At 47.6% G+C, this 15,673-nt stretch overlaps 1 protein-coding gene across 1 annotated transcript in view; it reads left to right on the top strand.

The window, feature by feature from the left end:
• Positions 1-209: 209 nt before the first annotated feature.
• Positions 210-15,673, top strand: part of LOC144104057 (homeobox protein Nkx-3.2-like) — an 87,670-nt gene continuing 72,206 nt past the window's right edge. Inside the window, exon 1 of the mRNA XM_077636846.1 lies at positions 210-448. Within this exon, the coding sequence (XP_077492972.1) occupies positions 304-448 (145 nt within the window). The 5' untranslated portion in view covers positions 210-303. The remainder of the gene's footprint in view (positions 449-15,673) is intronic.

Raw genomic sequence — 15,673 nt, forward strand, 5'->3', positions numbered from 1 at the left:
GCTAATTTTCCTAACACCGTGCATCTCAAGAATAGAAAACAACGCAGATTAAGTGACCGGGCCTTCGTGTCGTCAGAGGGCCGAAACGGAGGCCGCGCACGGCGGGGAGGAGCGGCTGTGCGAAGTCATCGCTTGGTGAGGAGGAGCTAAGGCGGGGCTTACCCTTGGCTCCGCCCCCAGAGGTCTGCCGGGGAAGAAGCAGCACTACGCGGCCGGTGTTTCGCCGAGAGCAGTCGCGTTCCCAGGCTGCGCTCCACCTCCGGCCCGCGGGGTAACCACGGCGCGTCGGCAGTGAGACTGGCGATGGACGAAGCGCCGGGTTTCTCCATATGTCACTTGTTGAACGAGTCCCAGCGGGGGCTAGACCTCAGCAAGCCCAAGAGGCAAGACGTCGAGGCACACAGGCGAGGAAGAGAGGATCGGCCCGAGCGGTGCCACCGGAACGCGGGTGAGTGACACGTCCCCGCATCGTTGACTCCCTGCGCGCGCGCTTAGGAGAGGAATTAGGCTGCGAAAAAACGTATGCATGCGGTCATTACAACGCCCTCAAGTCGACTTCCACTCCAGAGGCTATCCTTCAGTGGTTCCAGCAACGCAACGAGGCCGCTCAGCCATTTCTTTGTTTTTCGAGCTTACACAGATGTACGCTGCAAACAACCTCCAAGTGCATCAAGCGCAAGTTCAGTTGGGCTTGCTTGCGCTCTTTTCCATAACATATCGCTCTTGATTTCCTGAGACGCTGTCAGGTATTTTCCCCGCCTCCTCCTCACCATTTGGCACCGAGAAATCAGCCGCTTAGCGACTTTCGTGAACGACATTTATCAGGTTGGTACGCGCAACCACGGACAGAATGTGGGCAGCGCTGCTCTATTGCCATACTCTTCTGACGACGTACCTAACGGGAACTAATGGATGTTTGATACTTACGCAAGTAAATGTCGCTTGTGTACTGTCGCGCAACGGCAGCAGACTTTCCAATTTCCTTTGCGCAACGGTAGGGAGGAGTTCGAACGCCAAAGCGATTTACATCGCACCCCGATATGCAAGCGAAAGGCGTACTTTGCCATGGAGTGCGCAAGGTTAGCTCATGTGCACCCTGAGGCTTAAAAGCTTATCCTGTGGGGCATGATCGTATGGATCATGCAACACTTCTCATCCTTCCGAAAGCTAGGTAGAGTCCGGTGGTTTCCTAAAGATATCGCCTGTATGCACCTCAGGGCGTGACCATAGTTCGCTAGGCGTGTTTGGTATACTGGCTGTAATACTATGTTGCGCATGGGCTTTGAGAATCGCCGTGGTGTAGGACTCCGGATTTATTTTGACCCCCTGGGGTTCTTGAACGTGTACGGACATCGCACGGCACAAGGGTGCCTTAGGATATCGCTTTCATCGCAATAAGGCCGCCGCTGCCGGGCCGAAACCTTGGGCTCAGCACAAGAACATCATCAACCACTGAGGAACTACTGGGTGGTATGTGTTGCAGCCCATTTCTTTAGGAACATGCCTATACCTCTGTCCACGATGTATGCAGTAGTGTTATGCAAGAAATGATCGCTAATTCCAGGCTGCCACGACTCATATTGCTGTTATGGCTTCTACGCATTAGTATTTGATCGCGTTGTCCTGACGAAAAGGAGAACGGCTCGGGAGCCGGACTGTGGCTGAAGGACCGGCCCCCCTCTCCACAGTGAGGGGTACGGATCTTTTGCTTCTACTGTTGCACGCGCGACTTGTGAGCGGCGGACCCTGCGTACGCTAAAGAAGAGGCTCTAATATAATGCATTTCAGGAGTTCTATCTCGCGATCAAAAGTTTACGTGACACGAGTGCGGGGAAAAAAAAAAAATTTGTTTGCCGCAGTCACGTAATTCACTTGCCTTGCTTGCTTGCAGGCAAAGCAACCTCTCCAGTGCACGTAACTCGTCGAAATAGCCAAAATTTGTTAGGCCACAGCGCCGAGGGTTACCGCGGTTTCGAAATTTTGAAAACTAATGTGGATATTACTTATGGGTGGCCACACGTCTCATCATAATTAATAAGCCTAAAAGTATTAGTTAAAAAGCTAAGTATTCGATATTAGTTAACCAACCTGCTAGTTCGCGTGTCTTAGTGTATTCTGATGTACGTATAACAAACTGTACATTTCCAACCGAAAATTTTTATTTCAACGCAATGTTTCGAAGCCGACTCGGCTCCTTCATCAGGGGTGACTGAGGGCAGTAGCTAGCGTCTTATAAGTATGGAGGGGAGGAGGGGGTCAAAGGAACGACAGCTCTGATAAGAAAGGCGGTGGGGGGGGGGGGGGGGGGGGGGTATGGTTGTTAGTCACGCTGTGGCACCGCAGGGGGGTGGTCAATGATGACTTTTCGCTTTGAGTTGACGAGCGAAGTCCCTGGGCATATACTGGGGGCAGGTTTCCTTTTGTGCGATTGATGATGTTCGGAGTGGTTTGGATGTGCCAGGATTCCAGAAGGAGCCTTTGGTGGTAATTTGTTTCGGTTCCGAAAATGCGGGTTTCTTCGAAGTTGATTCTGTGGTCTGAGCCCTCGGAATGTTCGGCTACTGGACTGCGCTCTCTTGCGAATTTGCGGACGTCGTTTTTATGTTGCCGAATTCTTTCTTTGAAATTTTTGACATCGCCGATGTCGCTTGCCTCGCAGTCGGCGCATGGAATTTGGTAGACAATGCCTTGGGCTCTTTCTCTCCGCGGCCGGTCACTGGAAACAGGTAGGCAAAGCGCAACAGTGTTTGTGGGCGTGTGCGCAACCTGGAGACCCCCTTTTTTCGGGAATCGGGCGATGGTTTCACTGACACCTTCGACATCAGGTAGAGTGACGTATTTTGGTGGTGGCGTTGGTCTTTGTGCGTTGATTTCTTGACGATTGTTGTGTTTTTGACGTCGAATGGTTTTTTGAATAAAGTCTTTTGGGTAGCCGTTCATGATGAGTTCTTTGAATATCGTGCGGTGTTCTTTTTTTCTGTCAAGTTCTGTGCTGCAGTGCGTCTCAACTCTTCTGAACAGCGTCTTCACCACTGATGCTTTATGGAATGTCGGGTGGTTCGAAGAGAAGTGGAGATACCGGCCTGAGTGGGTTGGTTTGCGGTATACGGAGAATTGACGGGTATTGGGATTCCGGGACCCGAGGACGTCCAAAAACGGCAGGGAGTTTCCTTGTTCCATCTCTAGCGTGAACTCAATGTCAGGTTCTACGGAGTTTAAATGAGAAAGGAAATTTGGAATCTCAGATCTTTTGATGACGGCGAAGCAGTCGTCGACATATCTTAGAACAATCTTTGGTTTCGGGTGGAATGAGTTGAGGGCTCGTTCTTCGATGTGTTCCATGCATGGTTAAATTTGCCATTACGACCGAGATGGATGCTCCCATTGGTGTTCCTTTCACTTGTAGGTAAAATTCCCCGTTTGACAACAAGTATGTGTTTGATAGGCACAACTCCAGGAGGCGGCACACATCATTTACACTCAGCGGGGTTCGTGAGCTGAGTGAGTCGTCGAGTTGTAGGGCGTCTCGTGTAGCGGTCACCGCAAGCTTCACGGGGATGTTTGTGAAAAGGGACACCACGTCGAAGGAGACAAGACATTCGTCGGCTCGAAGGGTGGCTTGGAACACCAGTTCGATGAAGTGACCGGAATGACGGATATGGGTCGCTGTTTTTCCTGCGATTGGGGATATGAGTTTGTGGAGGCATTCTGACAACGTGCGAAGAGAGGAACACTGGAAGTCCACAATCGGGCGCAAACGGATCCCCGGTTTGTGGACTTTGGGCAGGCCTTAGAATGCTGGAGCCGATCCTTTGGTGCTCAATAACTTAAGGCAGAGGTTTCGGAAGTTAGGGTGCTTTTGGAATACTTCTTTCAATGTTTTGTTTAGCCTTGTTAGGGTAGTGGTTGTGGAGTCCTTCTTCAATTTTTTATATTCTTGACTGCTGAGTAAGGTGGATATTTTCTCTTCGTAGTCCCGTCTGTCCAGAACCACTGTTGTGTTGCCCTTGTCCGCTGGGAGGATCACTATGTTGGTGTCTGTCTTGAGGTCTTGCAGGGCTTGACTTTCGTCCGGATTTAGGTTTGATTCATTTCGGTGTGCTTGCACTGAATTAAGTACACCTATTGTTTTGAGCCGGACCTCTTCACGTACGCCAGGTTCCAGTTGCCGGATGCCGACTTCAAGCGCAGACACGATTGCTGGAAGGAAGGGGGGGGGGGGGGTCTGTTCACCTGGAGGTTGAGTTTGTGTCCCTTGGCTAGGATTGACGTTTCGGTGGTTGTGACCTTTCTGGAGGAGAAGTTGGCGACCACTGCAGGTCAGAATGGTCCGGTGGGGATTGTTCGGGCTGGCGTTGAAGTGTCGACAACTTCTCTGTCTGCTTGCTGCGGTGTTTGTCGGCTTCTGATGATGCGGTTTCTTTGGCAAACGCCTCGACAGACATCACTTCGAACTTCTTCTCTTCGAACCACCCGACAGTCCATAAAGCATCAGTGGTGAAGACGCTGTTCAGAAGAGTTGGTACACACTACAGCACAGAACTTGACAGAAAAAAAGAACAACGCACGATATTCAAAAAACTCATCATGAACGGCTACCCAAAATACTTTATTCAAAAAACGCTTCGACGTCAAAAACACAACATCCGCCAAGAAATCAACGCGCAAAGACCAACGCCACCACCAAAATACGTCACTTTACCTTATGCCGGACGCGTCAGCGAAACCATCGCCCGAATGCTGAAAAAAGCGGCTCTCCAGGTTGTGCACACGCCCACAAACACTGTTGCGCGTTGCCTTCCTGTTCCCAAAGAACGGCCGCCGAAAGAAAGAGCCCAAGGCATTGTCTACCAAATTCGTTGCTCTGACTGCGAGGCAAGCGACATCGGCGATGTCAAAAATTTCAAAGAAAGAATTCGGCAACATAAAAACGACGTCCGCAAATTCGCAAGAGAGCGCAGTCCAGTAGCCGAACATTCCGAGGGCTCCGACCACTGAATCAACTTCGAAGAAACCCGCATCCTCGGAACCGAAAGAAATTACCACAAACGGCTCCTTCTGGAATCCTGGCATATTCAAACTACCCGAACAACATCAATCGCACAAAAGGAAACCTGCCCTCAGTATATGCCCAGGGACTTCGCTCTTAAACACAACGAAAAAAAGTCGCCATTGACCACCCCCCTGCAGTGCGACAACGTGACTAACAAACTTAACCACCCCTCCCCCACGCCTTTCGCATCACATCTGTCGTTCCTTTGACCTTCTCCTCCCCTCCATATTTATATGACGCTAGCTACTGCATCAGTCACCCCTGATGAAGAAGCCAAGTCGGCTTCGAAACGTTGGGTTAAAATTAAAATTTTTGGTTGCAGATGCACAGTTTATAAGTCTTAACACCCAACCAAACAGGCAAATCTGTCAAAATGTTTAATTTTCAATTCTGATGTACTGCACCGCTGACAACGCCATGCCGAAAAAATCGCTCTTCTAACTGAAAAAGCCGTTTTTTTTTAAATTGTGTAAGATATTACGTGAAACACTGTACACAGCGCGTGCCACGCAGCTGTCGTCGTCCTGCATTTCACGCGGGAATACGAGGAAAATTGCAGAGATCTGAAACGCAGTTGCTGTTTGCCGACATTTCTGTCTTTTATTTGTAGGCCGCCAAGTAGAGGGGAGCGGCTGTTACACGAGCACCGCCTGTACTCGACTGTACAGGGCTTTTCCTCTTTTCAAGTGTGGCAAGGAGTATGTATTACCTCGAAATGCATATTTTTGCAACCGCTTCTTTTGTATAAAATGAAAAACACGCAAACGGTACTTGTCACAGACAACTTTGCAGGGCTGCCCGCCCTCCGCACAAGTCGAAGCACTTTCCAGAAAAGACGTGGTGCAACATGCCAGATAAAAACGATTCTCCTTGCAATACGCCTACTCCTTAGGCCATCAATACGCAAACAGGAGCGATTGAGAAAAGAGGGCACCGGATACTTCGAATAAGCACTGTCGTTTGGGCGAGCTGGTTCATTTTGCATGAAGGAAATGTACTTACGCAGAAAAGGGAAGTAGAAAAGAGACGCGAGGACAGGACAGAGCGCAATGTCGCACAGTGGAAGTCGAAGTATCCTGCATTAAAGGAAAGTGTCCTTTAATGCAGGTTACTTCGACATTATCGCATTCAAAGCGGATGCAGCCGGGAAGCATACAAGCATAATGACGGCTATATTGCCACTCGATATATATGACGTTAGTTCACAAAGATGACTGTTCTCTAGATAAAGCGGTTGATATCTGAAGCAAGGAACAACTTATGCAGGCGAGTCGAGTTGCATAGGCGCCATTTTCGACAGAAGTGCTCCCCGGTCACTCTGTCCTAAATTTAGATTAGCAACTCAATCATTGTTTTAATTCTGGAGACAAAAGAAGAGCGAGTTATGCCGCAGTGAGAAGGACAAATGTAGGGTCACACTCATACATCGCATCTTGTAGCGTTTTATTAGCGGCGCGTCGCATAACGTTTTTTTTCGCAGCTCACGTCGTTAATAACTTGGAAATCTAAAGAACGGTCAAATTATTAACGGCACCCCATTAACTTATTCACTTTTCTTTCACAGCGACATTTATTTGTTATCATTGCGTGCCTTTTTGAATCCATTTTGTTCATAATAAAATAATTATTCATTGCTCATGTTACACATATGTGGCATTACAAGTCACATATGTGTAGCAGTCTTGCAAGGGAACAGCAGTTTCCAATTGGTAGCAAGGTGCTGGAAGTGGTAAAGGAGTATGTCTACTTACGGGATGTAGCGGCCGCTGATCCGGATCATGAGAGGGAAATAACTAGAATAATAACAATGGGTTGGACCGCATAAGGCAGGTTCAGATCATGAATGACAGTTTACCAAGATCTCTCAAGAGAAAAGTATACAACAGCTGTATAGTACCGGTACTCACCTACGGCGCAGAAACGTGGAGCCTAACTAAAAGAGTTGAGCTTAAGTTAAGGGCTGCGCAGCGAGCTATGGAAAAAAAATAGATCAGTGTAACATTAAGAGAAACGAAGACGGCAGAGTGGGTCAGAAAACAAACGCGGAGTAATGACCTCCTGTTTGGAATCAAGAGGAAGAAATGGGCTTGGCCAGGGCATGCAATGCGAAGGCAAGACAACCGCTGGTGCTTAAGCGTAACGGAGTGGGTTCCACGAGAAGGCAAGAGCAGCAGTGGGCGGCAGAATGTTAGGTGGGCGGACGAGATTAAGAACATTGCGGGGATACGGTGGCCGCAGCTGGCAAAAGGCAGGGCAAATTGGAGAGACATGGGAGAAGCCTTTGCACTGCAGGGGGCGTAGTCAGGCTGATGACGATGATGATTATGATGTGACATAACAAATTGAGACAAGCATTGAACACATCTATCACCAGCTGAACGTGCAGAGGGGAATATCCCAAGGTGGATTAAGATACGTAATAAGGGAGGAATTACTCACTAGCATCCAATTAAGTGTAGCGGGATAGGTAACGGAGTGGTTTCCGAGACGGGGAGAAGTGGAACTGGGGGTGTCGACAGTTTTTTTTTTTTTGAAGTTTGCGGGAATAAGATTGCTGCAGCTGGCACAGGACAGGGTTAATGGAGGGGCACGGAAGAGGCCTTTGTCCTCCTGCAGTCACTGCAGTTAGAGACGGAAGACGATGATTGCCGACGCCATACTGCTACACCGGAAGACTGTACAGTTTCCGCAGAAACTTCGCAGAAAAACTTCCTCTTCTCCGGGTAACGATGCCGGTACCACCACGTGCCCAGGGCAGTCACTGTACCAACTAAATTAACCAGGACGGCCATGGCAGATGGCAATGTTAGGATGGATTTAATGCGCGAATTGGGCACCGTGTTAGATGTGTCTAAGTGGAATCCTCCAAGGTAGAATAAGATTTGAAAAGGAGGAGTAATTACTCATCAACTTTGCACCACACACTACAACAATTACAAAACCGTACATAGAAAACATTAGCATAATGTCCTTCACTTTCAGCAGTTTTGTCGCATTCAAGTTGTATCACTACTAACGATACTTCGTTCATTCGAGGCACGAATGTCGTGGAACAATGAAGCGTTTGTACTTACTAGAAATAAATTTCGCCGAGTAGTTTCGCACGCCAGCTAGGCAATGAAACTGCATAAAATAACAGTAGAACTCCACTCGTGGGCAAGACTGAAGAAAAATCTTTGAAATACGGGAATATTGCCTGAAATGGAATTGTGACTTAGCGCACACTCCTGTTTCAGCATGCGATGTGGAAAAACCAGACAGTATAGTATACATACTATAGATGAGAGTAGCAGAATGCAAAAGGTAATTTGCGGCTGCACTGCTCTAGGAATGCTGTTTGTGTCTTTCTAAAACAAACACACAGCAAGAGAAGCCTTCTAGAAGCTGCAATCCTTTGAACATCTTCCCATAAAACATTTTTAACCCTCTTGAATGTCTTGTAGCTTTTAGAAGTTATTTGGCCATCCCATCTTCAAAACGACACACAAAGTTTCATGGCGCTGCACAGTGTACCATGGCTTTACATAACGTGCACCTGTCGTAGTTAAGGGAAATGAAGAGCAAAGCCATTACTGCACTTAAGGTTATTAGTTTTGTGACATATCGGGGACAGGTGTAGTTTTTTTGTTGATTTATTGCGCACGCTGTATAGCACGTAAAACTACTGGAAAATATTGTCGCAATATATTTCTAACAGTGTTGCACAGGGTGAATTTTTTAACCTTTACAAGATTTTTTATTTAAAAACAAAGAGAGAGACGTCGGTGCGGTCGTCTTGCGTGTGGATTGTAGAGCTAGGCGGACATTATGCACAAAATTACTGTGGTACTATAAAAAAATCAAGAATAAAGTGTCCCTGGCAGTGCCACTAAGTATAACGGACATTATGTACAATCGGCATCAAACGAAGCGTGACAAGGATAACTACAACGTGAACAGAGGAACACAAAAATTGTAGGTGCTGCATAAGAAATACTGGCTGGGTTCATTAACACTTCCACGCAGTGTTCTTCGCGCTATTAAAGTGACAATGAAGTGCACCAGCATTAATTCCCCTTCAGATAATAGCTTTTGTTGTGCAGTGTTCATTTTGTTTGTCATGTTCGCGTTGCATTTGGCGCTGACTGTACGTGATAAAACTGAATTAAAATACGATCTGTTGACAAAAATCACATAGTCAACTTTGTATTTCGAGTTCTAGGGCGCGAGGGTATATTGAAAAATTTAAAGCGGTCAACAACGAGGACGAATACATTTTAAAAATTCTAAATCCGCATTGTGGATCGAAATATTGACAACCAAAAAAACACATTCGATAGGTCGTTGAGAGGGTTTTCCGCGTTGCACATTTATATAATGGCGTCATTGTTAATAGTGTCGCCGCCGCAAACATCTTAACTTCTCCTACATCATAAAATGCACAAACGGCGTCTGTATTTCCTGCATCGGAAATGCTAGAGACGTCATTTTATCATTATGCAACGCGGTAAAGCAAACTTAAAGAGGGCTGAGAGGAGCACTTTTCGACATTCGACATTTCGAACCGCTATGTCGGTTCAGAAAATCTGAAAACTGGGCTAACCTTCGATGTTGATGAGTTTGAATTTCGCAATATAATCTTGCAACCTGAACAACACTGCAGGAAATATCAGTTTAAAAGTAAATAATAGTATATTAAAGTAAAGCCAATCACTAGGCTAGTTGGTGCATACTCAATAAAGGACAATAAAGGAACAGTTGCACAGCGCTAAAAAAGACGAGCAAACGGAAGGCAAGGACACGACGGATGAGCGCTCTCCAACCGGATTTATTCGAAATAGGAAAGAATGAGGACGTCCTGCGCATGCGTCTAGATTGGCGAATTAAACACCCTGAAACTCCTGCACACAGCCGCCAAGCATATGAACTACAAATTAGAACACCCCTATCTAATCGAATTTAGCAGACGACTTTCGCCACTAAAAGCGGGCACCCAGGTGTCAGTGACGCAATCCGAACCCAGGCTTTTCATAAAATAAGCTTCGAGTAACTCACGAGCGTGTCCTTACGCCTGCCTAAAATTTTTATGTGTGTCAGTTTTGGCTCAAACCTTGGTTTGTAATCATAAGATCGACAGTAGGCGGGCAGATGCAAATTCAGTTTGTTTTTCATAGAACGCTTGTGCTCTCCTGCCCGATCATTCAGACATCGGCCCGTTTGGCCGACGTAAACCTTCCAACATGCTAAGGAGGTTTCATAAATGGCGCCGGTGGCACACTCGACGTACGGCTTAACATGCTTCTTAGAGCAGCCGTGGGTTTTTTTTTTTCGTCGTCCGCCACTGGAGCGCACATGTTAGCCAATTTCTGGCGGAGGGAGTGGGGGGGGGGGGGGGGGGGGCAGAAAAAGCCATTTTGAAGCCGTGTTTGCTTGCAACCGTCTTCAAATTATGCGCCGTCTTGTAAACGTAAGGTGCGACTACAGGTCTGGTCGCGATGTCCCCATCAAGTTGGCTTTTCTGCTTACGGGCCCGTCCCTTCATATTTTGTATCAGGGACTCCGTCATCGCCACAGCCTTGCGTTTGAGGTAGCATACCGATCGGATGCGCTTTTTAGTAAAGCTCTCCTTCATCATGCTAGCAGGATCTCTGCAAAGCACACTCTAGCGCTTGCTTCGCAACGGCTTGCTTGATTATTTTCGAATGGGCCGAATCGTAAGGAAGTAAATCCTTAAAAACTGTGTGAAGATATCGCCAGCAAACACCTTTGTGTGTGAACATAAGGTTTAGGTCTAAAAACTGCAGGTAATCATGCTCTGGCAATTCCGATGTAAACGTTAATCCCTTCCCGCTACGCTGAAATTTTTTTAGGACTTGTTCCACGGTTTCACCATAAAGCCAGTCGTTCTGTTTTCTTAGAATGATTAAAAAGTCTTCAACATATCTGCAGAGAACTCTCTCAGGGTCAAAAACTAAATGCAGGTGCCGGTCGATAGACGCAAGAAAAATGCGGCATAATACGGGAGCGGCACAGGAGTCAATGCATATGCACTGGCGCTGTGAATGCAACCGATTGTTGAAAGCGATAATAGTAGCATGGAGATGAGACTCCAATAGGGCCATGAAGTTATCGACGTTGATAGCAGCGGTATTCTAGAAGGGTGGGATGACATTTAGTTCAACGCATTCTTAACACAAGTAAAATGTTTCTGATGAGTGATAGAGTAAAAAAAATGTCTACCAGATCTTGCTGTTCTTGTTGTTAGAGAAAAAAGGTCTACCACATCTACTGAAAAAGCATCGCCTACATCTTCAGCTTTCTCATTCAAAAACTCGCAGACCTCAGGAGAGTTCCTCGTGGCAAAAGCATCCTCATACTGACACCGTATTTAACTGCCTAAGCAGGAAACCGCTGACAACCAGCTTCCATGTACCTTTCTCACTCACAATAGTCCGGAATGGTAAATCGGCCTTGTGGTGTAAGGGGCAAAGAAGACCTCAGAGTGCTGCATTAGAAATCGTTGATTGATTTCACCAAATTAACTTAATTAAAAGGCTCAGACAAATCAACGGCGCTGCTTTTAACGCGGTTAGCTAAAGCTTGGCCTTTCCGCGTTTAGCTCTACCTACATGGCATTTTCGCTGAAAAGTCCCTAAGGCATAATCACAAAACTCCCATCCTTGTCAGCGTGCAACAAGTCTAGGTCATTGTCTTTGAAATAGGACATAACCTTTCCGGTAGGCACTCTTCATGGCGAGTAACACTCCTGGGAGCCGTTTTCTGCAAGGCATCAACGTCACACATGAGGCATCTGTCCTCGTTTTCAGGATCCGTCTTCTTCGCCACGCGCTTGTTGGTAGCCAAAAGTTCAAGAATAGGGACGCAGAGCTCCACGAAGAATTGTGGAATTTTCTTCAGCACGCCCGCTATGTCGTCGGGTACATGTGCATTTCTTATCACTAAAGGTCCCTTTCCTGGCTCAGCGGTCGTTTAGTTCTTGTCAGGCTCTTTGTGGAGCACTTGATCCAGGGTGCATCTCCACCAAAACTCCGTCGTCTGAGCAGCTAAGCGCCTATGGGAACGCAACATCAGACAGGCCAGCCATTCGGGATCGCTAGCAAAACGGGCAGCACGTTAACAGTCTTGTAGTAACCTAGCCTGTCGCCAAATTTGTGACCTCAGAACCTTGCAGATGCGTTTGGCATGTCCTATGGAAGATTTTATAACACCAAAGAAAGCGCTCACGTCTGGATGTATGCGTCCATTATCGATACAAAATCCGATGAACGTTGTATTGCAGGTAGCGAAGGCAATGTTGCAGACAACCAATGACGGATGAAAGTTTGCCGAAGGAAGAAGGCAAAGAGGGCACCAAGAAGAAGAGATGTAGTCAAGTAAAACCAATTGCTGGGCTAGTTCGTGCATACTGAATATAGGAAGAGTTCCACAGCGCTAAAAAGACGAGCACACAGAATACAAGGACAGGACGGGCACTGAACTCCAACTAGTTTTATTCCTTCGAAACAAGAAAAAGGGAGGATTTTCTGCGCATGCGTCAAATTTGGCGACGCAAACACCCTCAAACACCTTCACATAGCCGGCAAGCTTATGAACTACAATTTAGAGCACCCCTAACTAATCAAACTTTGCAGACGACTTTCGCCACTAGAAAGGGACGCCGATCTGTCCCTGATGCAAGCCGAACCCAGCGCAGTCTTTGTGCCCCTCATTTTTCTTGTCTTCGGTTAGATTTCTGGGGCTTTAACGTCCCAAAGCGACTCAGGCTATGAGGGACGCCGTAGTGAAGGGCTGCGGAAATTTCTATCACCCGGGGGTTCTTTAACTTGCACTGACATCGCACAGCACACGGGCCTCCAGAATTCTGCCTACATCGAAATTCGACTGCTGCGGCCGGGATCGAACTCCCGTCTTTCAGGTCAGCAGCCGAGCGCCATAACCATTGAGCCACCGCGGTGCCTTTTCTTGTCTTCGTCCTGTAGCACTGTTGCATAATGACGAAGGAATTCCAACTAGTCCAAACCGCCATCTTCTATATCTTTTGATAAAAGAAACTTCGAGTAACTCACGAGCAGGTGCGTCCTTGCTCCTGCCTAAATTTGTTTGTGTCAGTCCTGGCTCACACTTTAGTTTGAAATCACGAGATCGGCAGTGGGCGGGTACATGTAAATTCAGATTGCATCAGTGACACCACAGTATCCCTTTTTAGTGGCGAAAGTCGTCTACTAAGTTTCATTAGATAGAGGTGCTCTAATGTGTGGTTGACATGCTTGCCGGCTCAGTGAAGGCGTTTGGGGGTGTTTGCATCGCCAATTTTGACACACGCGCAGACGTGCTCGTTCTTTCCTATTTCGAATAAAACTAGTGAGAGAGCGCTCATCCGTCGTGTCCTTGTTTTCTGTTTGCTCGTCTTTTTTTGTGCTGTGGAAGTCTTCCTTTATTCAGTAGTATTTTAATTGAGCTCTATACCGAACAGGGAGTTTCAATGCGAAAGCGATCAACCAGTTAGTAAAAAAAGGACGAACTCTATGGTTTATTTCTAGCCTGAAGTTGATGGTTTATGGCGGTTTAACGTCCCAAAGCGACTCATGCTATGAGAGACGTCATAGTGAAGGGCTCCGGAAATTTCGACCACCTGGGGGTCTTTAACGTGCACTGACATCGCACAGTACACGGGCCTCTAGAATTTCGCCTGCATCGAAATTCGACCGCCGCGGCCAGGATCGAACCCACGTCTTTCGGGCCGACAGCCGAGCGCCGTAACCACTCGACCACCGCGGCGGGTGCCCTAAAGTTGAAACACACTTCAAGATATTGCCACCCTGGATGGATGCATGGATGGATGGATGGATGGATGGATGGATGGATGGATGGATGGATGGATGGATGGATGGATGGATGGATGGATGGATGGATGGATGGATGGATGGATGGATGGATGGATGGATGGATGGATGGATGGATGGATGGGCGGGCGGGCGGGTGGATGGATGGATGGATGGGTGGTTGGGTGGGTGAATGGGTGGGTGGGTGGATGGGTGGTTGGGTGGGTGGATGGATGGATGGGTGAATGTATGGCTGGGTTGGTGGATGGACGTGCGGACGGACGGACGGACGGATGGATGGATAAGGCTGAACCCTTTAAATCGTGTGGTGGCTCAAGCCACCTAGCCATGAATTTTGAAATTTTACTCTTTTGATTTTAGCAACCAATCAGATAACCTTCGCATGGTTACTTCTACCCCCTTAAAATATACTTTCCCTTGAGTGTCCTTAAACCCCAATGCCTTAGATAAATCAGCCCCGCTGCTTTCCACTGCAGGGTGAAGCCCTTTACAGAAAAGTATCAAGTGTTCAGTCGTTTCCTCCTCCTCTCCGCAAGCAACGCAGAACGTGTCTATCTCGTGGTACCTGACTCTATATGTCTTAGTCCGCAAAACTCCCGTCCTGGCCTCAAGCAGGAAAGAGCTTCCCCTAGAATTATCATAGATATTTTCTTTTCCAATTTCCTGCTTAAAGTACCTGTATGTTCCCAGTGCCGATTTCGTCACCATCTCTGTTTTCCACAGAGCTCTCTCTGTTTCTTAAAACTTTTTCTTAACCGATAATTGCTGATTTCCCCCCCTACTGCTGTCCAGATATTTGCTTGTCAATTTTCTAGTTGGCTTTCTCCATTTCGTGTCAACATTCCTTATGTACAGGTATCTGAAAACTTTCCTAGCCCACCGCTTTTCCCCCATTTTTTTCAATTGCTCCTCAAATGCTATCTCACTGCTAGCTTTTCTGCTCTCGAACGGCGCCCATCCCATATCACCTTTTACCCCCTCGTTTGGTCTATTGCCATGTGCTCCCAAAGCTACCCTCACTACGCCGCGTTGTTTGATTTCTAACCTTCCTTGAAAGTCTGGTCTCATGCCCGGGACCGCATTGCCGAAAGTCAGACTAGGAACCATCACCCCTTTCAAGATCGCTCTTACCACTTCGTACCTAATGTAATTCCACAGTGCCCTATTTTTCATGACAGCTGCATTCCTACTAGCTACATATTTTTCGTACTCTCTCAGATACTCAGCACCGTTATTTATCTACACCCCAAGATACTTGTACTCATCCACTCTGCTGACACTCCACCGGCACCACCTGGTGGCTGAACCTTATCTCCTAGCGCGTGGCCGAGCGTCTTCTTTGTCAAAAATGAACACGGCTCTGCGGCGATCGTTGCCGCAGTAAACGGCTGTGCTGTGCTACGTTTGGTGGTGACATTTGGTGGAGCTGTGCTGGGTACCATCCCATGCACAGGGTCGCTTTAAGTATGTGCGAACACGGCAAGGCGTGGCCCCGCTCCGCGGAGCGTCAGCGCATCCGGCGCGGCCGCGCATCGAAGCTATGCGGCGCAGGCGCACAGGAGACTGGAGGCGGTGCTTCGTGTCTTCTGCTACAGCGGAAGCGCACCATGCTTGCTTTGCTGAGAAGCGCACATAACTGTGCGCTGCCCGAGCCGAAACGTGCCAAGATGGCATTGTCGTATTTTACTGATTGCAGCGCATTGTTCAGTCCAATAGAAGGGTCTCAACTGGCAGAGGGAGCTAGCTTGGGCACTGAAATCTCTTATCCGCTGGCGCG

The sequence above is a fragment of the Amblyomma americanum genome, chromosome 1 (assembly GCF_052857255.1).
Source record: "Amblyomma americanum isolate KBUSLIRL-KWMA chromosome 1, ASM5285725v1, whole genome shotgun sequence".
NCBI classification, from domain to species: Eukaryota; Metazoa; Arthropoda; class Arachnida; order Ixodida; family Ixodidae; genus Amblyomma; species Amblyomma americanum.